This window comes from Pseudonaja textilis, chromosome 16 (genome assembly GCF_049901715.1).
Source record: "Pseudonaja textilis isolate UNSWEBS1 chromosome 16, rPseTex1.2, whole genome shotgun sequence".
Lineage (NCBI taxonomy): Eukaryota > Metazoa > Chordata > Lepidosauria > Squamata > Elapidae > Pseudonaja > Pseudonaja textilis.
Genome location: NC_142005.1, coordinates 8,725,402 through 8,746,905, shown reverse-complemented (window position 1 = coordinate 8,746,905; position 21,504 = coordinate 8,725,402). Strand labels below are relative to the sequence as shown.

Below are 21,504 nucleotides of genomic sequence, written 5' to 3'. Positions count from 1 at the left end.
TGTGGAAACAATGGCAGAGAGGGAGAAATAAATTGGTTTATTTCGACTAAACCAGGATGGAAAAATGGCCCCCCACCCGCTCAAATGAAGCCCTGTGCAATGCAGCCTTTCGATTCATCCCAGCTAATTATTGTCACATGTCCTTGGACATTACTGCAACCCTAATTCTTCTCAATCCACCCACCCACCCACCCCGCCCCAAGCCCACCAGCCTCGTTCCGTCCCTGGTGGAGCTCCAATGCTAGCTTATCGACCTCTCCCTTCATCCAAATGGCCATCGTCGCCCCGGGACCGTTGAAGGCACACGGTTGGCTGGGCACGTCTCCATCGACCTTGAGAAAGGAAGGGGCAGCTGGCCAGAAAGAACCACGCCGGGTCGCCCCACCTCCACATCAAGCCAGCCTTGGTTGGGGAGGGTCAACTTTCCAAATTCAGGAAGGAACCAGGAACAACCTGAGTTGAGATGTTGGAAAGAGCGAAGCGAAGAGCAACGAAGATGATTCGAGGACTGGAGGAGGAAACATACGAAGAACGGTTGCAGGAATTGGGGGTGTCTAGTTTAATGACAAGGACTAAAGGCAGGCTAGCAGTCTTCTAGTATTTGGGGGTCAGCCCCCAAGAAGAGGGGGGGGTCAACTTATTGTCCAAACCATCTAAAGGCAGGACAAGAAGCAACGGATGGAAACTAACCAAGGAGCGAGAAGCAACTTAGAAGGAAGGAGAAATTTCCGAATTAGGGAGGACAATTAACCAAGTTGTGGGACCTCCGTCACTGGAGGCTTTTTAAGAAGCCCTTTGTCTGAATACGGACCAGGGTCTCCTGCTTCAGCAGGGGGTTGGACTAGATGACCTCCAAGGTCCCTTCCAACTCTTTTGTTATTCCGAGCGCTGGAACGAAGTTCTGCCCTTTTTTTTTCCCCTTCAAATTCGTCGTTTGGGCGGTGGGGTGTCAACCCATTTCGAGGGGAGACACCAAGAGGTCTAACCCCCTCTTGGTTGGTTGGTTGATCTCAAGAGGCTCCCAACCTTCCAGCGAAGCTATTAGCCGTCCTCCCGGCTTCGCCGTTGACCTTCGATGCTTGGATTGCCCGTGGACTCATCACACGGAGGGCTGATTCCGCTTACTGACAAGATGGCCTCAAAATGGAACAGCCCCACCCCTCCCTCCTTCACCCCCCGCTTCTTGTTTGATGAGCCCTCAAGCTGGGTGTCAGCTGGCTTTCACGCAACCAGCTAAGAGACACGAGGTCCAATTGAAAAGCTGATTAGTTTCGAGAGAACAATTTGGGTGGGGGTTTTTTTTAACGGAGGGTGGGGGGAAAGCTGAGATTTCTATGTAAAAAGAATTAAAAACGGGGCAATTTGAAGGACGGGCAAAAAAAAAGAAAGATTGGTCCATCCAGCTTCTAAAACAGGGGTCGCCAGAACCTTTTGGACCTCAGGGACCACCAAACTCACACTTTTAAATCCTGCGGACCAGAGACCCTGGGAAAATCCCCCCCAAAATCTGCAGGAAAATCCCACCTCGTTTTCCTACCGATCGTTCGTTCTTTATTTGGGATCGCCGGATCCCGTCTCCAGCTCCGTTCTCAGGGGGAGAGAAAGAGAGAGAGGGGGAGAGACTTTTGGCTTCATGCAAGGAAAGCAGCAGAAGCCGCAGAAGTCTTCCTTTCTCTCCCCCAAACTCCGCCAGAAATGAGTCTTTGTGAGACTTGTAGCGTTGGCGCAGCCTCTCGGAGCAGGTGGCCTTGCAGGGTCTCATTTCTGATAGAGTTTGGGGGTGTTTGTAGTCAAATCAAGGGCTGAATTTTGGGATGAAACATTAATTTTGGGATGTTTGGTTGCTCTCGACTTTTTAAGGATTAAAAAGACAAATTCCTTGTGTGCCCAATCACGCTTGGCCAATAAAAGAATTCTATGTTCTATTAATTTTCATACGGAAGGACTGCAATTCTGCCTAATCTGCAAGGAACCATCTTTTTAAAAACAAAAGCCGCCATCCCTCCGCCTCAAACGATGTTTCATGAAATCCAAGCGTTGCCCTCTTAAATCGAGAGCAAAATTCGCCATCGCTTCGGCTCCCAACAGGCACCAAAAATAAAGCCACGTTTGTCCATTGTTGCAGGATGGAAAAAAAACAACAACAACCCTGCAAATTGTTGGCAAACCAGGTTATTTCCACCACCGCCCCTTCCTACCCACCCAAAACCTGGTTTCCTTTATTCTGGAGGGGACTTTTCTAACCATCTTTGGACACAAAAACCCGCAAAGGAAGTGTGTGTGTGTGTCTGTGTTTGTGAGGCAAACTGCCCGTTTTTATTTCAAACTGCCCAACTCAAAGAGAGGAGGCTGAGCAAGTCCGTTCCAAGGAACGAGATCTGGAGAAGGGGCCACGTCCCCGAAGGACACGGGACATGGTGCCACGTGGCCGTGGCTCTTTGAAGTGTAAAAAGAGGGCACAAAATTTTGTGTTTTTTCTTTCTTTCTCTTGGGACGATCCTTCCCTGCTCTGGAAACGTGGAAATGCTCCCACTGGACACGTCCCACGCCGCGTGGAACCTTCTCTCGCATCCGTGGACACGGCAACGTCCACCGCCACGCCACTTTCCGGCCAACGTCGTCCAAAGTGGAAAAGTCCGGTATAAAGTTTCCCGCAGCGGGGGCAAAAAAAAAAGTCTTGTAAAACTTGGCCCGATCTTGGTTTGTTTTTTTTTTGTTCGGCATGCTGGGATGGACGAGTCTTTTGTCAATAAATAAGAGATGGAAGGGGGGGAAATAAGAAAAAAATAAGAATAATGGGGGGAGGAAACTATCCAGGGTTCGCTTTGGAGACGGGAAGGGAGGCAGCTATTCTCCTCCCACCTCCCTCCATCCCGCCAGGTTTTCACAGCAAGGCTTCCAAACGCAGCCACGAAGGGAAGTAGAGGCAAGGCCAGCTCTATTGGTCCACATTTGGGGGAGGGAATAGGTGCCCCCTCCTGGGCAGGGGGAGGTCGGGGTGGGTGGGGGGGGTGTCACAGGGTGCTTTCCAGCGTGTTGTAGTTGTCTTTGAAACTCTTGAGTTCCAGGAAGTGCTTGGCTCGTTTGCTCTTCTGGCTGGTAGGGAGGTAGGTGACCTGGATGGTGGGGCTGGAAAGGTCGGAGGAGTGGGTCAGGTCCTTGGCGGCCGACTGATGCTGCCGCTGGCTGCTCTCGCCCCGGGCTTTGATGCTGCGGGAAGGAGGGGCTACATTTAAAGGCAAGGAAAAAAAAAACCAACCAACCAACCCACCTGCCCAGGTGTGAAACCCAGATTCAGGGGGAAAAAAACCGCTGGGGACCTTCTACCACCGTGCGAAGTGGCCTAGGGCTGGACTAGAAGACCTCCGAGGTGCCCTTCCCACTCTTCGGTTATCCAGCCCCCCTTTCCCTCGCCTGCAGCCCCTCTGCCAAACTCACATGGTCACCAGCTCATTCAAGGCCTCCTGGAAGCGGAGGAATTCCACTTTGCCGAATGCCTGTGGCAGAAAGAGAAGGGGGCGGAAAAACCACCCACCCGTGTCTTTTAAAGCTGCCTGAACTGGAAGGCTCGACGGACAGGCACCCCCTTCCCCCTAGCCCCCTTCCAGCCCCCGGGAGCCAAAGGGGAGTGAGGTGGGGGGACACACGCACGACACACTCACCCCTGTCCCGTAGCGGGCGTTCTCGTACCCGTCCAGGAGGGTATCGATCAGAGTCTTGCGGAGCCCCTTCAAAGAGCTGCTGGAGTTGCAGAGATCCAACAGGTAAGTCTGGAAGTTTTTCTCCATCAGCAACTTGGGGTAGCGGCCTTCCATGGAGTAGGGGATCTCTGCGGAGGGAAGCGCAGGAGGGGCACGCGGTTCACGCCCACAAGCGTGGCAGGGTTGGATTTTTATTTTTATTTTTTTTTGAGGAGGGGGTGGGGGCAACAATTGCTACAAGCTGATTTTTATTTTATTTTTATTTTTGCAACGAGCCCAGGTTTGGCCTGGGGCGTCGTGGAATCCTGAGACGGTTCAAATACATCCTTCCGGGTAAATATGTATTTTTTATCAATAACTTATTTTTTTTTCCTTTTGTTCAATGGTGTCTGATTTTCAGAAGAACTTATGGATAAAGATAAAGAACTTATGGATAAAGAACTTATGTATATTATGATAAAGAAGAGGGTTGCCATTTCTTCCTCCCTAGGACCAAGAGGGACAGGCCCAAAGTCACCCAGCGGGCTTTCATGTCTAAGATGGGACTAGAACTCACAACCTCCCGATGGTTGGCTTAAAGTCGCCCAATCAGTTTTCATGCCTTAACGCGGGACTAGAACTCCCCGTCTCCTGGTGATTTTGCCCAAAGTCACCCAATTGGCTCTCATGTCTAAGGCGGGACTAGAACTCCCCGTCTCCTGGTGATTGGCCCAAAGTCACCCAATCAGCTTTCATGCCTAAGGCAGGACTAGAACTCCCAGTCTCCTAGTGATTGGCTTTTATGCCTAAGGCGGGACTAGAACTCCCCGTCTCCTGGTGATTGGGCCAAAGTCACCCAGCTGGCTTCCCTGTCTAGGGCAAAACTAGAACTCCCTGTCTCCTGGTTTCCAACTCGATGCTTTTAACTGACACCAAACTGGCTCTGACACAACATCTAACGAAGTCACCTTGAAAACCAAAAGTTTCCCGAAACAGAGGCGCGTCAAAGGCTTTTTCCAAAACGCAGCAACCCCCTCCCTCCCCACCCGATGATCTTCTCACAGTCCACGTTGCCCCCCACTCCCCCCCCGGGGCTGGGGGGCAGCTGAAATGCAACCAAACCAAATGCAAAAACCGAACCTCTCGTTGCTCTGCCGGACGCCTTCTCGTTTTTTTTTTTTACCTGTGTCTCGGACAGCGTCCAAAGCCTTCATCCGATACACGTAGTTGTAAGGGACTGAAATGGGAAAACAGGGGAGAAGCTTAGTTGGGGCCGGGTCTCCCCCAGGCTTCTGCCCTCGTCCCACCCACCCGCCGATGCTGGAGTCCAGTACATGGGTTTCTAGGCGACTCGAGTTGTAGCATTCGAGTGTCGCTGTACAGCAGCAGCCGGGGCTCATATCGGATGTCCTGAACCCGGGATAGCCGGATGTCGATCTCTTCCTTGAGTCCCTGAATGGAGAGAGGAATTGAAAGGAGAGAAGGATTAGCTCCACACGCCGGACCTCTCCGAGTAAAACTCTGCTACTTTGTGCCCATAAACAAATCATTACCTCCACACTGTCCAACTATTTACAAAGTCTGCACTACTATTACTATTAATCTTCTCATCACTCCTATCACCCATCCCCTCCCACTTGTGACTGTAGGACTGTAACTTTGTCGCTTGCATCCTTACAATGTATATTGACTGTTTCCTAGTATGATTTGATCGCTTATTGTACCCTATGACTATCATTAAGTGTTGTACCTGATGATTCTTGACAAATTATTTTACGTACACTGAGAGTATTTGCACCAAGACAAATTCCTTGTGTGTCAATCACACTTGGCCAATAAAGAATCCTATCCTATTCCATTAATTTCTGTTCTATTCTATTCTAATTCTAATTCTAATTCTACTCTACATTATTATATTCTGTCCTATTCTGTCCTGTCCTGTCCTATCCTATCCTATCCTCATTCTATTCTACTCTACTCTATTCTAGATAGATTACTCCTGACTGGAGGACCAATTTCTCATGGATTTGGCTCTCCTTTTGCAAACCGCGAACGTTATCGGCCTCTGTTACGGAGCAGTCAAGATTTGCAAAAATTATGATGATGAAGAGGCTCCTGAGGTTGCAGGCCAATGAGATTATAACGTGCACCGACTCTAGAATCGCTGATAAAGGAGAAGATTTGGTGCTCAAGGGATGAAATGAAGGGTGCTTGGAGCCCCCTGAGCTCAGTGGGTTTCTTGCAGATGTTTCATGACTCCACTAGGTAACATCATCAGGACTAGAAGGGAGGGAGGTTTGTGGCGAGGAGGAGGACTAGTGTCCTGGGTGGTCTCTGCAGACGGTTCCTGAGCCAACTAGAGGGGGGGGGGGTTGCTATAACTAAATAGAGAGCAAACTGCCCTCCCTTCCAGTACTGATGATGTTACCTAGTTCGGTCATGAAATGTCTGCAAGAAAACCACCAAGCACAGACAGCACCAAGGACCCACAGTCCTCCTCCTTCATTTTTTAAGGCTGAAATCAGAGGGGTCTAGGCGAATTCAAGAAGTCCCCCCAGGAAAAGAGGGGAAAAGACCCCGGTTTGTTCACCAACCTTGGGGGCGTGTTGGCCCACCGGCACGTGGGGGCCCCGGCGAGACTTCATGGCGAAGCGCATGATCTGTCTCTTGACGAAGATGAAGAGCAGGACGAAGACCTGGAGAGGAGGCAAAGGAAGGGTCAGTGAGCGGTCCCGATGAAGGGAGGAGGCTGGAGAAGCGGAGGGGACCCACCCCAGCTATGAGGGACAGCTTAGCCTACCTCGCAGAGGTGTAGTGGGAAGGGGGATGACCCTGGAAGGTTTGAATCCCAGAGAAAAGTTTGAACCCCGATAAAACCCAGCAAACAATAGCAATGATGTTACTTTAACAATTCTTAGGTCCTTGGTTAGGACTTGAACTGTTAAGTTATTCCTTGTCCCAGACTGTGAATGGACTTGAAGACTAAATATATAATATAATAACAACAATAATAATTTAAAAACTTGGTTGATACTTAGGATGCTGGCAGCAACCCGTATCAACCATCAGGGCCAGTCAATAGTATTTGTGATACATTTTTAAATCTGCAGTTGACTGTTTCATGTTTAAATAAAATAATAATAATAATAGTGGTAATAATAGTAATAGTAACAAGAAGGGCTCCAAAAAGCCAAATTGAATCTAAACAACCGGCTGATTGTTTGACAAACTATAAAAGTAATGTAACAATATTAATGTACATCATTGACACATGCAATTAACCCAATGTAGTCCTACTATAGTAGTAATAAAGAGTAATAACAAAGACTACAAACAGCAATGAATACTAATAATGCTATTAATAATAGGAAGGATTCCAATTGCCAAATCCAGTCTAAACATCCCAGCATTGCATATACAGACAACCGTAGCAATATTGGCATATATCAACATATATGATTAATCTAGTATTGTATTTGTAATTAATTCATCAGCAATAAACAGCAATAAAATTAAGAAGAGTAAATGAATAGTGATCATCATAGGAAGGGCTGCAAAAGGCCAGGCCCAGTCTAAACATCTGGCTAGCCAACAAATCATAAAAGCAGCAATTCTTTTTTCCGTTTATTTTTTTATTACCTTTTTAAGGCCTCCCATCTCCCCCTGCAAGGCGATTCTTACAAAGTATATTGTAATTCATATTTTACATATTAATATTATGTGCAGTAATATTCATAATAGCAAATCAAACGGAGGCTCTCGCGTCTCTCCGCTTTCCAAAGGTGAGGACTCCAACTCCCATCACCCAAACCAATCCCTCCCTCCCCATGGACTGCAAAGCCCGAAGACTACAAAGCCCATCGCCCAAGGCAACTCTCCTTTTCCCCGCCTAGTTTCTTCCCCGCCCCTCGCTCTGCTGCGTTTCCAGCCCTGAAGCAGCAGTGGCTGCGGGCGATGGGCTCTGTAGTCCAAGCACTCCTCCCGTCGTAAGGGAAAAAGGCGAAAGGCATCCGAGGGTCGCGGATTGGCCTCACCAGGCTCCCGTAGGCCATCACCAGCACCACGTTCACCCCGGAAAGCCAGTTACTGGACGGGGCCGGTGAAGAGGGAGAGGGAGAAGAGGAGGAAGAGGAGGAGGAAGAAGCGGAGGACGAGACGGCGGAGGCGGAGGAAGCGGAGCCCGCCATGGCCGGGCGAGGCTCCTGGCCCGGCCGCCCTCAGGGCCGCACAACATGGCCGCCGCCGGAGCCGCCCGCGCGCCGGTCACGTGGCTATGACCACGCCTCCAGGCCCAACCAGACGGGCAAAATGTTAAGGAGAGGAAGTTGGGGGGTGTCAGCTGACCGGAAGCAGTGGAGGAAAACCACGAAGAGAAAGGCGGCTCGCCATATTGGAAAGCTCAAGAGAAAGGCGTTCTCCACGCCCGACACGTCCGGTTCTCAAGGGAAGGTGGGGGGGGTTAGAATTGCGGCGTTAGCCAACGCTCCAAATTAAATTTAAAAAGTAAACCCCAAAAGTTCCAGAGTTAACCCGGGCGGGGAGACGAGCGAGCAAATCATCAAAGCATCGGTTAGAGATTTCCCTCCGTTTGCCCACGCTTTGTTTTTGCGTGGCCCAACCCCGCATTGTGGGAGGCCCTGTCGCACAGGAGCCGGAACTATCTATAATCTCTTTCACAAAGGCTTAACATTAAAGGAGAAAAGTTGAGTAGGCTGCCGGAGACCAGAGATTTTTTTTAAAAAAAGAAAAAGAGGGAGCCAAACAGAGTCACGTGCTCAGAGGCGGGGCTAAAGGGGAGAACCGAGGAAAACAAACACAGGGAGGGAGGGGGAGCACACCTCCTCCTCCCCTTTTCTTCCCCCCCAATCTCCTCCCCCGCACGCAGGCGCACTAGCGCTGTCCCGCGGGCGAAGGGGGCGTGCCGCGGCCACCTGACGCCGGGCGTCCCCCCACCCCCACCCCACCCCGCGCGCGCGGCCCAGCCCCCCGCGCGTCACGTGGCCGAAGGGGCGGCGCCTCGCCCGCGCTGGCTTCAGTTGTCAGTGTGCGTGTGTGGCGGCGGCGGCGGCAGCGGCGGCGGCTGAGGTAAAAAAAAAAAGAGGAAAAATGGCGCGCGGCCCCTTTAAGAGCCGGCCCCGCCTCCTCCTTCTCCCTCCCCCCCCCCGCGCGATAATCCCCGCTTTACTTTTATGAGGCGATTCCCGGGAACCGGCGGCAGCGGCGGCGGCGACGGCGCGGCGGAGGCGGGTATCTGGCGCGGCGGCCGCGGCTCGGCCGGGGCCTCCGGGAGGGTTTTTTCCCTGCCGGCCTGAAGGGGAGGAAGGGGGCGTGAGGAGGCGGGCGAGTTCCGGTCGAGAGCGCCTCCGTCGAGGCCTAGTCGGCCGGGCTGAAGCCGGGGACTCGCGTAGCACGCCAAGCCGGGCCGGGCGCGCCCAAAGTCGGCCTCGACCCCCGGAAAGACCCCGGAAGGCGGGAGGGAAAGGATTTTTTTTTTTCCACTTTTCGACCGTATCGGATTCCATCGTCTCTCTTTGAGCCTCCGATGACCCACCCCGAGGCCCGGGAACTCCCCGCAGGCCCCTCCCTCCCTCTCTTTCCCCCCCCCCGCCGCGAAGAGCGGCGGCCCTTCCTGCCCGGGCGAGGCCGCTTCCCCCTCGAGGAAGCGCCGCTTCATTGTTTCCTCCCGGGCCCGCCGGCCTCGCCTCGGCCCTCGGGGGCCCAAGGAACCGCGGGGCGGGAAGCAGGGGGAGGGTCCTTCTACCCCCCACGTGGAGGGGCGACCCGGGACACCCCCATGTCCTGGAGGCGGAGCCTTGCGACCCCCTCGCCGGGCCCGGGGCTCAATCGGGCCTGGACGGAGCTTCCCCCACCCTCCGGCCTGGCGGAGTTTCCTGCCCCCTCCCCTCAAACGGGGCAACCCCCCATCTCTTTTGGGGAAGGGGCATCGCCAACAGGACGGAGGGTGGGGAGTTTGAATAAATTTGGGTCCTTCCTCGTCAAACCACCTTTCCTGGCTTGGACAGGAGGCGTGTTTTATAACCCCCCTTTCCTGGAAAAGTGGCAGGGATCTCCTGGGATCCACCGGGATCTCTTCTGCCTCTTCCCTCTGGCATGGGGGGCGAAGAGATCCTCGGGGTAAGGTCAGCGTCTCCGGCAGGGATCTCCCCAAATCTGATCCCCTTCCCTCTTCCACGGGGGTCCTTTGCATAAAATTGCAATTGCAAGTCTCTTGTTTGCCCCCTCAAAAAGTGGCAGAAACCTCCCCCAGATCTGATCTCAAGTGATCTCCTCTTCCACGCAGGGGGATCCTTTGGCTATTTGGCCCCTCCAAAAGTAGCAGAAATCTCTCCCAAATCGGATCCCCTTCCCTCTTCCACGCGGGGGGGGGGATCCTTTGCATAAGATTGCAAGTCGTCTTTATTTGCCCCCCTCCAAAAGTGGCAGAAATCTCCCCAAATTCTAATCTGGAGTGATCCCTTCTTCTCCCTCCTTCCCTACCTGGGATCCGTTGCACAAAACAGGAGTCTCAATTTGCCACAAAAAGTGGCCAAAAAAACAACAACCCCTCCTAAAACCGAAAACGGTCCTTTCTCTCTCCCTCTCTTCCACCCAGGGGGATCTTTTGCATAAGATGGATGGTCTCATTTTACTTCCTTTAAAAAGTCAGATCTCCTAAAAATCTGCTCTCTTCAGGGATCCCTCTTCTGTGCCAAGGGGAGATCTTTTGCATAAGATCAGGGTCTTGATTTCCCTCTCATTTCCTCCCCCCCCCCTGCTTCTATCATATCCTCTCCATCTCTTTAATTTTGCTTTTTAATCCTCTTTTTTTTTTTAAAAAAAAAATCAAAACCGAAGGCTTCTTCAATCTTGAGAGCGTGTGGTTCTTCCTCCTCCTCCTAAGCCTGCCAGCTCCTTTTTCAGCAAGGCAGTAGGGTGTTCCTTTGTTATCCTCCCACCGTTTAAAAACAGAAAAGAAAAAAAACCGAGGTGAGGGCTTGGTGCCCAGCAGTCTTGTTTGCAGCTGAGCGGGGGTTCAATCCAGCTTGACTCCAGGCCAACCTGGCTGCTGAGCGAATGGATGTGCTTGCCTGTTATCTCTTGGACCCCGTGCTCTGCGGCTCTGCTGGGCCTGAAGTTTTGCTGGAAGACTTTCCCAGGAGCCTTGGAAGTTTTTTTAAATTTTCAGAGAAAAAAGTGATGCACAAGCATTTGAAGGCTGAAGTTTGAGGCCATTTTATTCCTTTTCTTGCAAAGTTAGCAACGGCAGGTCTCCTCGGGATTCTCTTTCACTTTCCTAGATGCTTCTCAGCTCACTAGAATTCCTGAGGCTCTGGGAATTTACCCTGTACGCTTTTCTTCCTTCTTTTCTTTCCGGGGTCTTCTGGACCTCTTCCCCATGCAGTTTCCCTGAAATGAACAAAATCGTTTTTTGTGTTGTGTCACCTTGGGAGTGACTTCACCTGGGACTTTGTAACCCTAAGAAACTTACAGGCCTGCTGTTTCCTTCTCTTAAGTCCTACTGTTTGTGATATTCTTAAATAGCTTCTTCTCCAAATAAACAGCTTGGGTCGCTTCCCAGCCAGGAAGGCCACAATTGTGGGAGTTCACAACGGCTGTAAGTCAGCACAATTTCTCAGTGGATGGACAAAAAAGCCACAAAAGATACAACTTTTCATCCTTCTGAAATGTTTACTGCTCCTCCTGTTCCTACTCATCCCACGAGCTCTGTGTTCTCTCTTCCCCCTTTTTCTTTTCCTTTTTTTTTTAAGGCCTAAAAGCAATGTTGACATTCTGGCTTCTTAACTTTTCTTGGCATCATTCTTTTCTCAAGGACATTCAAGCAAAATCAACCATAATATTTTTCTCAGGAATGATGCTCCAATCTTCTCAATCAGCCGAGCATTTCATTGTCCTCCAAAACATTAGGTGCTTCCTTATGTCCCGAAAGAAATGAAAAGAATTTGAGGTTTGTTTTTGTTTTTTTTGTGGTAAGCAGTGTACTTTTCCTAACAAAATGTAATCGTGAATCCTCCTTGCCTATTTCAGCAATCTGCGTTTTGTGTTCTTATTTTTTCCGTTGGACTGCTCTTCTTTTGTGTTTATTCTGAGGTAAGTCAGTCTTACTTCCAGATGGACATGCGAGGAACTACAATCTTGTTGAAAACAGTGCTATCTCTATTTTGTCTTTTAAAGAAAAGGCCCTGTTAACCCAGCCTCTCTTTGTAAGCTCAAGATGCCATGTTGTTGTTTTTTCGTCCCTTCTGAACTTGTTAACAGAGAAAGTTCCTGCTTTCATGCTGCTGTTTGAAGATAGTAGTTAGCAATTTGGAAAGCAGAGAGGCCTCAGTTCAGAAATCAACAAGCAATGAATTATCCCTGGACAGAAAAAAAGTGGCCTATGAATGATTAGAAGCTTGCTCTCCCTGGATGGAAGCTGTAATCCAAGAATTACCCTCTTTCAGGAATAACATGGGAAAGAATAACACTGCGATTGCATAGGTTGGACCACGGAGCAAACTCTTTCAGAGATTAGTTTTGGGAAGACTAGTGTACGTTCCATTTTCATATAGTCTAGCTACCTTGATCTTACACCCTTTTGGCCTTCTTCACCTGACAGCAAGGTGAGAGAACTGCTATTCTTTAAATGAGACACGTTTACTCAACTATCTTTTGTCCAAATTCCTGATCTTGTGTTTTTTTTTTTAAACCACTTCCATCTTTATTACCGGTCTTTGAAACATTTGCTATCTGGTGGTGAATTTATTGCCATTTGTTTGGGTTCATAAGGGGATGGAGGATAAGCAGTGGCCTATTGGTCTTTAGCAGGATGTCTTCAAGGAGCAGAAGGCTACTTTGGAGAGAGAGGAAGAGAGCCAAGAGTCACTTTAATCCCGCTATCCGGCCCATTTCGCGAATCGTGTTGAAGTCGATCGTGGGATATAGGCAAAACCGGTGTCCCCTTAGACGTCGTCTTCTGCAAAGTAACCCATCTTGACAAAAGGGTTTGCTTTCTCGTGCTTGTGGATTTTCACTCTTGTAAAGAAGCACCATTTGTTAGAATCTCCCCTAATCAAAAGTCTCCAGCCAGGGACTTGTTTTCCTCAGTCCTTGAGAATAAAATTAAAAGATTTAACAACCCCCTCTCCAGAACATTGAATCTTCCCTTGTCTTAATTTTTTTTCTTTCCTTTCCTTTCTTTTCTTTCTCTTTTTCTTTTTCTTCCTTTCTTTCAAAGAAAACTGAAGTTTTATATATTTTTTTTTAAAAAAAGAAAGAAATCTGGAGGTTTTTTTTTTTTAAAAAGCTTGTCTTTTCCCATCTCTTCCCCAAACATTGACCAGGCATCTTTGGAGCCAGGTTTCACTTCGCCCGAAGCTGGCAAGGCCGTTTGGACCCATGGGGAGGTGTCCCCGGCTCCTGAGAAGCAGCCAATAACTTTTCAGGATGAAGTTGTGAGACGTGGACAAATCCCCCCCCACCCGGGCAAATCTCGCTCCTCCGGATGCTAAAGTCAGGTGGATTTTCCTTCTTCCCAACTGTGCTGGCTCGGCTGGCAGCCTCTCTCTCTAAAATCTCTCCCATCACCTGCCATCTCTTCCTTTTTTAGCGGAGGCCGCCGAGTAAGCCAGGCAGGTGTGTACCTCCATTGGAGCTGGGCGCACCCCATTTTTCACGGGGTTCTCTTGTGAGGAAGTGGTGGAAAAGGAGAGAGAGAAAAAAAAAATCAAGCATCCAGGAACGCCAACTCCTGTTTGGCTGGCTGGCTGTAGCCAGAAATGGCTCCTTTTGGGAATATCCAGAGGACGTTAATACAATAAAGTTCTTCTGTTATCGCGGCCTGAGAAGATTTTGTTTACTTCTTCCCAATTTTGTGCCTCGGCCTTAACACCTTTCGGGTCTCTCTTGATACTCCTGTTGCGTACACCCTGCACTGTCACTGGTCCGGAGAGCTCAAAAGCAGCTCTTTTGGAAATCCCTGCTGTATATTACAATTATAAGAATGCCAGGTGTGCCATAAATAGACACCGGAGAGAGATTTTCCTTCCCAAGCATACATTTCACGTCTTGGTTCCCTAAAAAATGTGCCTTTAGCTTAACAAGACCCCGTTCTCTTTTCTTCCCCCCCTGTCTCCAAAGATAAGGGCTCAATTTCTGAGCCAGGAGACAGAACACGAACCTTGTTGCATCACTTTCTTTCTCCCACCTCTGTGTGTGTGTGTGTGTGTGTGTGTGTGTTTGCTGCCCAGGCTAAAACTTGGTTTGGCAAACCGGCCTGGTCCCGTGGATTGAAAATGTTTCCTTCCACAAGCCATTTGCTGCCTGGGATTTTTTTGACGAGCTGATTCAGCCAGGGGGTTCTTTAAAAAGAGCGGATTGGATTCCTGGAAAACCAAGGTTGGGTTGAATCACTTTGCTGTAAGTGGCTTACGTGCGCGGTGTCATTTCTCAGAAGGAAGGAAGGAAGGAAAAGGGGATAGTTGTCCTCCTCCATATAAAAACCCTGAACACCTCAAATTTTTGGTTTCTGATTTCTTTCTTGTGAGTGATCTGTTTTGGGGCGGCCTTTCTGCCTTTGGCTAGTCTGGATTTCAGAATTACCTGGGTTTTTTGTTTTTTTTTAAGGCAGCTGCTGTATCTTGGCCCGTTCTCTCTGCTCTTGGTTAAAATACATCTGCAAAGCTGGGAAAATTTGAACAATTCTATGAACTTCCCCATCCTGACTCGGAATTCGTACATCCCGTTGCGTTTCCAGCTACCTTTTGGTGTTTTCAAAGTACTTAGCCCTTTCCTGGTTTGTGATTCGATAAAGCTTTCTTCAATTCTCTGAAGCCAGGATGGGACCAGAAAATCCTGATGCTCCAAAGAGATGCTAAAAATGTGAAATTAAGTCCTGCTATGGTGTTCCTTTTCTAACAGAAAGTGATCCATCTTCTTTTCGGGTGGTGTGTTGCAACACACCTCTATAACTTTCCACTGGTCATGGAAACTTCTCTTAGGAAAAGGCTTATCGGGTTTTTTTTTTAACAACTGGAGTTGTGATGGCTAAGAATTGAAGTCCATCATATAGAGCTGGGGTGAAGCCAGAAGGGAGAAAAATTAAAGGGGGGGCTCGCCGATCGTCCTCAAGTCTTTTCGAAATGGTAGCCAGTAAGCAGGAGGTGGGTGTAGGGCGAGGGTCTTCAAACTTGGCAAGTTTAAGACTAGTGGACTTCAGCTCCCAGAATTCCTGAGCTGACATGACTGGAGGAGGAATTCTGGGAGTTGAAGCCCACAAGCCTTAAAGCTGTCAAGTTTGAAGACCCCTGGGATAGATAAAGAGTGATAGAATAGATAGATTAGATGAAGGTTCTTCAATCTTGGCAGGTTTAAGACTAGTGGACTTCAACTCCCAGAACTCCTGAGCTGACATGACTGGAGGAGGAATTCTGGGAGTTGAAGCGCGCAAGCCTTAAAGCTGTCAACTTTGAAGACCCCTGGCGTAGGTTACTGCAGTGAAAAAAACACGTGGTTCTTTAACAGACAGGCTGGCAGCTCTTCTGAAGCAAGTGCTGGAAATTAGCCAAAAATAAAAATGGAATAAAGATAGTCCTTGACTTACAACCATTTCTTTAGCAACTGCTCGGACTTAACAACGGCACTGAAAAAGTGACTTATGACCACTTTTCATCCCCAGGGTCCCGTGATTCAAATTCAGACCAGATTCACTTAAACAACCGGGTTCCTAACTTAACCGCTGCAAGTGGTTCATTCAACAACTGCGGCTGGAAAGGTCGTAAAACGGGCAGAATTCCCCCACCCCCCCCCTCCGAACCCGCTGTCTTGCCTCCTGTTGAGCTAAATTGAAGTCGGAGGATTACCTGTACGCACCTGGTCGATAACGTGAAAAGGACATTACTGCTGGCGAAGGAAAACTTTTTTTTTTAACATTTAACACCTTTTTTCTTTCTTTGATTTCATTTACAGATTTCTGCCTTGTAAATACTGTTATTTGTATATACTGTAAATGATGACATCGGTAGGCACCAACCGAGCCCGAGGAAGCTGGGAGCAGACACAAACACAGACCCAGGCACAGCACAAGCAGAGGCCACAGGTGAGGGCGGAGCTGGTGGCATCCTTGGAAACCGGGAGGGGTGGTGCCCGGCCTCTCCTTGCTCTTTCGGTTGTGACTTGGTGGCACCTGGCCCTAACGTCTTCCTGGGAGACAAAGGTGCAGTTTCTCCACCTTTGTTTGTTCTCAGCCAGGAAGTTGAACTGGGAGGGAAGGCGGAGTTTGGCTTTTCTAGAGGATAGCTGCCAGGGTGTGTGTGTGTGTGTGTGTGTGTGTGTGTGTGTGTGCCAGGAGGAATCACACTTCTCTCTCCCCGGCTCCTTCCTTAGCCAGTTGGACCCAAGCATTTGGTTACCTGGGCAATCAGGTTCCAGGCTGGTGGGCAAAACTCTTGATATTTGACTACTTGCAAGGATTTGCCATCCCCATGAATTGCGAGGTGTTCTGTCTTCCGCCTCCCAACTGTTCTTAGGCTTCTCGGGGTTCCCTCGAGGGAATTATTACTATTCTGTGTTTTTATTCCGCCTTTGTTATTGTTAGAAATAAGGCGGGGAATCTACCTAATGCTCCTTCCCTCTTCTTTTCCCCACAATGTCGACCCTGTAAGGTGGGTTGGGCTGAGAGAGAGAGAGGAATAGGGATTGGCCCAAAGTCACCCAGCTACCTTTCGTACCTAAGGTGGGACTAGAACTCCCAGTCTCCTGTTGATTGGGCCAAAGTCACCTAAACTGGCTCTCATGCTTAAAAAGGAACTAGAACTCCCCGTCTCCTGGTGATTGGCCCAAAGTCACCCAATCAGCTTTCATGCCTAAGGTGGGACTAGAACTCCCCGTCTCCTGGTGATTGGGCCAAAGTCACCCAATCAGCTTTCATGCCTTAAGGCAGGACTAGAACTCCCAGTCTCCTGGTGATTGGGCCAAAGTCACCCAGTTGGCTTTCATAGCTAAGGCGGGACTAGAACTCCCCGTCTCCTGGTGATTGGCCCCAAGTCATCTATCTGGCTTTCATGCCTAAGGTGGGACTTGAACTCAGGGTCCTCCGCTTCCTAGCCCGGTGCCTTAATCACTACACCAAACTGGGAAGCCAAGAACTCGTTCCGCTAAGCTGGGATTTGATTCGGTCTTTTTTTAAAACACGGCTTGGGAGCCGCCACCGCTTGCTTCGCCCATTGCAATTAAGCATCCTGGATTTGCTTCACAGCCGCGTGATTCACTTAACGGCGGCGTGACTCGCTTAAGGGACGTGGCGGTCCACTTAACCCCTGTAAAAAAATTGTTCATGGAATCCTGTGACAAGCTTGCGGTGGAGATTCCCCTCTCAGCGATGGTCATAAGTCAAGGACTTCCATCCCGGGAGGATGCGACCGGTGAACAATTTTTTCAGGTTTTGAGTTTCCCCTTCAGGCTATTTCCCGAGTTGGGAACTGGCTTTAATTGGAGCCCGAATCCTCTCACCTGTCCCAGTCATTTGAGGGCGCCTCACCTGAACGGTTACAACCCACTTACCTGTCTCTCCATCCTCCCACCCGCCGCCCGCCTCTCCTTTTGGACGCGGCCCCTCTGAAAACGCGAGCGCCTCATTTTTCTCTTCCTGGGCCTTTTTCTCCCCAGGCCACTGCGGAGCAAATTCGACTGGCGCAGATGATCTCCGACCACAACGATGCTGACTTCGAGGAGAAAGTGAAACAAGTAAGTCCTTTGGCATCGGAAGGATAGGACAACAGAGTTGGAAGGGACCTTGGAGGTCTTCTAGTCCAGCCCCCGGCTTAGGCAGGAAACCCTACACCACTTCAGGCAGGTGCTTATCCAATCTCTTCTTTAAAAACGTCACGTTCTGGAGCGTTCACGACTTCTGGTGGCAGGCAGTTCCACCGGTTCATTCTTGTCCCTGTCAGGAAGTTTCTCCTTAATTCGAGGTTGTTTCTCTCTTTGATTAGTGTCCATCCTTCGCCTCTTGTCCTGCCTTCAGGTGCTTTGGGGGGAAGAGACGGGGAGGCCCAGCCATGGCCTCAACCGATAGTTTTCTTTCTACAAGTGGGTTCCTCAGCTTATAATCATTTGCTTAGCGACCGACGTTGAAACGACAGTTAAAAAACCCCAAACGACCGTTTTCCACACTTTTACGACCGTTGCAAAATCCCTGCGGTCGTGCCATCCAGCTGCTTGGCAACTGGCACGTATTTATGACTGTTTGCAGTGTCCTCGGGTTGCGTGAACCCCCTTCGGCCACCTTCTGACAAGCCAAATCAACGGGGAAGACAGATTTCACCGAGCAGCCGTGGCCCTAACTTCACCGCATTGCTCAGGTTAACAAACAGAGGCAAGGAAGGGTGTGAAATGAGGCCAAACTCGCTTAAAAACCTTTGGGCTCAACTGTGGGTCATAAGTCCAGGACTACCTGTGCACGATCAAGCTAAGCTTCCTGTTTTATTCAGGTCTTAAGTCGTGTCTTTCATTATGGTGGGGTCAGAGCAGTGGCGGGATTCGAAATGTGTCACTCCCGGTTCTGTGGGCGCGGCTTGGTGGGCGTGGCAGGGGAAAGAAGGCTACTGGAAAATCCCCCCTCCCTCCCCGGCCCCACTAACCTGCTTTCCAGCTCTGTTCTCCTGTGCAGGGGCAACCAACCGATCAGTTGGGACTCAATGGGAGGTGAAGAATCGATGGGGTTGGTGGGGCCAGTCAGAGGTGGGATTGGCCGGTTCTCCAAACTACTCCAAATTTCCACTACCGGTTCTCCAGAACTGGTCAGAACCGGCTGAGTTGGAGCATCCAGTAATATAACCCCAATGGCTCCCTTTTGAGTAATTTCATCACTTCCAAACAAATTGTGTGACTTCCCTGACTTTTGGTTCTGGTTTGTAAGATCTCCAGCAAATCATTCCAGAATAGGAACAGCTTTGAAATGGTTCCTTGCTCTCATTCCAGCTAATAGAGTCACACTGGTGAATTTTTGGCTGGGTCAACCCTGCCTCACTCTTCTGCCTGCCAGTAAATAGTGGTTTTTTTCTTTCTTTTTGGCCTTGTTTGTTTCCTGGGGAAACGAATGTGCAGGTAGCTGGTTTAAATTTAGGCCTTTTTTTTTTTGGCTGTTGCAAGTTTTATTACTTAAGGGAAGGAGGAGGTTAGCAAAAGTAAGGACCTTTTCACGTTTGCAGGGAAAAAGAGAAGGGCTGCCTCATTAAAATAATGTATGGAGCTTTGGCTCGAAAAGCCAAAGTTGTTTTCTTTGACAGCAGCAAGACTATATTGTACGCACAAAAACGGAAGGACACCTCGATTCCTACCATGGATAAATGGTTGCAGAAGTGGATGGGGTTGGCTGAAATGGCAAACTTGACTATTTTGATTAAAGAAAAGACTGGAAGTACTTTGATTTCTACTTCTGAACTTTGTACTTGGAGTGGAAAAAGAATGAAACTTTAATTTGGGGTTTTACCGATTAGATACCGATAAGTCTTTATAGAAATGGTTTGTTCATTATTATGAAAAATATTGTGATTTTATTATTGTGATTTGATGTTAATGCCTTATTTTACTGCAACAGACACAGTTAGACGTCAATGTTTCGTTTTCTTTTTTCCTCTCATCCTCCCTCAATTCTCTTCCCCCTTCTCCTCCCCCTCACTGTTTTCCTATTTACTTTCGTATTTTGTATTTTTTTTTATTGTACAACCCAATAAAAACGTTAAACCGGAAAAGCAAAAGTCATTTTCTGAAAAAGATGAAGGATATTTGAGATAAAAATGAACTAACAAGCTCAGAACAGCAGTGCTTCAGAAAAATAACTTTTTTGTGCCTTCTAAGGGCATTCAAAAAAAGGAATATATGTGGTTTGTGGATTGAGAGCGAAGCTACTTGGGTTCAAGGTGGATAAAAATGGATGATTTTTTAAAAATTGAAAAAAAATTATATCGGATTTTTTTAAATTTTTTTTATCAAATTTATTTTAATAAAAATGCTTTTGGAATAAAATATATCCAAACAGAGTTTTGTATTTAAGATACCTAAATAATTGAGTTTATTCAGCATGACATGGAGCTTAGTTATGTAGCAAGAGGCTGTATATGCTGCAATATTTACGTTTTTGGTCAACTCATTCCATGAATCCAAGCTCGGCAATATAACATGCACTGCATTGATGCATTCACACAATTTCACAGCAAGACATGATGGTTGCTCTTTAAAAATGATGATGAAAATCGAGAGGATTTAAGTCAAGCCTTTTTTTTTACTAGTGTTTTAAATCGTGATTTAAATCGACTTGATTTAAATCAAATCCACCCTGCTTTGGTTCAACCCTGAGCTGCCAATAATTCTCTTTTATCCCTAACCTGTTTGTGGATCGCCGGAAACCCGTTCTCACCATGTATCCTTTCCCTCTGCAGCTGATCGACATCACGGGCAAGAATCAGGATGAGTGTGTGATCGCCCTGCACGACTGCAACGGAGATGTCAACAGAGCCATCAACGTGTTGCTGGAGGGAAACCCAGACACGGTAGGTGCGGCGCTCAGCTGGGCTGAGGCTGATTGGTTGGGTGGTCCGACGTGGGCGGGCGCTCCAGCTCCGCGCGACTTGCAAACCCCACCGAAGCAGAGCGGTGGGTTTTCAACGTCCTCTCCACGGACAAAAGTTCGTTGAACGGCCGTTTGGGAAAACCTGTCCTTGTGTCTAGTTCTGGGGTGCAGCGCTCTTACCGTGTCGTTTGCATCTTTTACTTCGCCTTTTACTTTTCTCTTTTGCTCAGTCCCTTTTTTCTTCCAACACCGTTGTAACGTTGAAAAACGGGTCCTTAACGCGAATGGCTGCAAAGCGAGGGGCTGCGCGCCTTGTCCCGTACGCCAGAAATCACACGGATATTTTTTCTTTTCTCCCCCTTTCCCCCCATTCTTTTAGCACTCCTGGGAAATGGTGGGGAAGAAGAAAGGCGTCTCAGGTCAGAAAGACAGCGGACAGACGGAACCCAGCGAAGAAGGCAAAGAGAACCGGGAAAAAGAGCGGGACTTCAGCCGGCGACGGGGGAGCGGCTTGCCCCGAAGAGGTCGCGGAGCCAGCCGTGGGAGAGAATGTAGGCCCCTGATTCTGCATACAAAGCAATAGACCCTCCAGAGGAGAGGTGCAAAAGGTTCCTTTGCAGCATTTGTGACTCCCAAATAAGGGCCCGTCCTCCGTCCCCTTCCATCACCCCCTGCCCCGCCCTGCCCCGCCCCGCACCCCTCCACGTCCCAGGAGGTTGCTACGACCTTCAGGCAGGCTGCTTCCACCCTGGCAGGAAGTCTTGGTCCAATTCCCCCGCACCCCAAAAGGCTCTTCTCTCTCCCCCACGGGGGAGGGATCGGTAAGAGCAAAGTCAGAGGCTGGGAGAACCTTCCAGCAGCGCTTTTGAACGCTTCAGTGCTTTCCTGGTGTTCTTGTTCGGAGAGGAAGGGGCCTCAGGATGTGGAAAATCAAGAGGAGGAAGGGGTGTTTTTTTTTTTTGTATTTCTGGATACCGGTTCCTTTTTTTTCCCTCTCTTCTCTTGTGGAATTATATCCAGGCGCTCCTGGCTGAGGAAGTCATGTGTGTGGGGGGTGTTTTGTTGTGTGGCTTGATGTAAATAATAATAATAATAATATTAATAATAAATGCCTTGATGTAATTAATCCTTACAATCACAGCCGAGCCCCAACTTCATATCGCTAAGCCAGGCAGTTGTGACGGGAGTTTGGTGCCTCCCTCCCCACACCGTCTTACGACGCTGTCTTGGCCCCGTTGTGTAGCGAAACGCTGCCGT

At 49.0% G+C, this 21,504-nt stretch overlaps 2 protein-coding genes across 7 annotated transcripts in view; one reads left to right on the top strand and one right to left on the bottom strand.

The window, feature by feature from the left end:
* Nucleotides 1-2,289: 2,289 nt before the first annotated feature.
* Nucleotides 2,290-8,557, bottom strand: LTAP1 (lipid transport auxiliary protein 1). Its single transcript, XM_026723480.2, has 7 exons — nucleotides 7,715-8,557; nucleotides 6,275-6,376; nucleotides 5,015-5,132; nucleotides 4,864-4,917; nucleotides 3,663-3,829; nucleotides 3,439-3,497; nucleotides 2,290-3,210 (listed from the first exon to the last, which is right to left on the bottom strand). The coding sequence occupies exons 1-7, from the start codon at nucleotides 7,865-7,867 to the stop codon at nucleotides 3,015-3,017; spliced, it is 849 nt and encodes a 282-aa protein (XP_026579265.1). The 5' UTR covers nucleotides 7,868-8,557; the 3' UTR covers nucleotides 2,290-3,014.
* A 106-nt stretch (nucleotides 8,558-8,663) lies between these two features.
* UBAP2L (ubiquitin associated protein 2 like) overlaps nucleotides 8,664-21,504 on the top strand; it is a 37,896-nt gene continuing 25,055 nt past the window's right edge. For 2 of the 6 annotated variants that reach the window (XM_087913898.1, XM_087913895.1), the window contains exons 1-5: nucleotides 8,836-8,923; nucleotides 15,645-15,774; nucleotides 17,343-17,420; nucleotides 20,117-20,227; nucleotides 20,627-20,798. In XM_087913898.1, the coding sequence (XP_087770024.1) occupies nucleotides 15,685-15,774; nucleotides 17,343-17,420; nucleotides 20,117-20,227; nucleotides 20,627-20,798 (451 nt within the window). In that variant the 5' untranslated portion in view covers nucleotides 8,836-8,923; nucleotides 15,645-15,684. Of the gene's footprint in view, nucleotides 8,766-8,835; nucleotides 8,928-15,644; nucleotides 15,775-17,342; nucleotides 17,421-20,116; nucleotides 20,228-20,626; nucleotides 20,799-21,504 lie in introns of those variants that run through there. The other 4 variants (XM_087913896.1, XM_087913899.1, XM_087913897.1 and 1 more) reach the window with 4 other exon arrangements.

Bases quoted from the DNA above. Each gene is read 5' to 3' on its own strand.
- LTAP1 (XM_026723480.2), bottom strand. From the start codon at position 7,867: ATGGCGGGCTCCGCTTCCTCCGCCTCCGCCGTCTCGTCCTCCGCTTCT. The intron at 6,377-7,714 runs GTGAGGCCAATC...CCTCCTCTCCAG, and splicing joins TGATGGCCTACGGGAGCCTG to GTCTTCGTCCTGCTCTTCAT. The intron at 3,498-3,662 runs GTGAGTGTGTCG...TTTCTGCCACAG, and splicing joins ACGCCCGCTACGGGACAGGG to GCATTCGGCAAAGTGGAATT.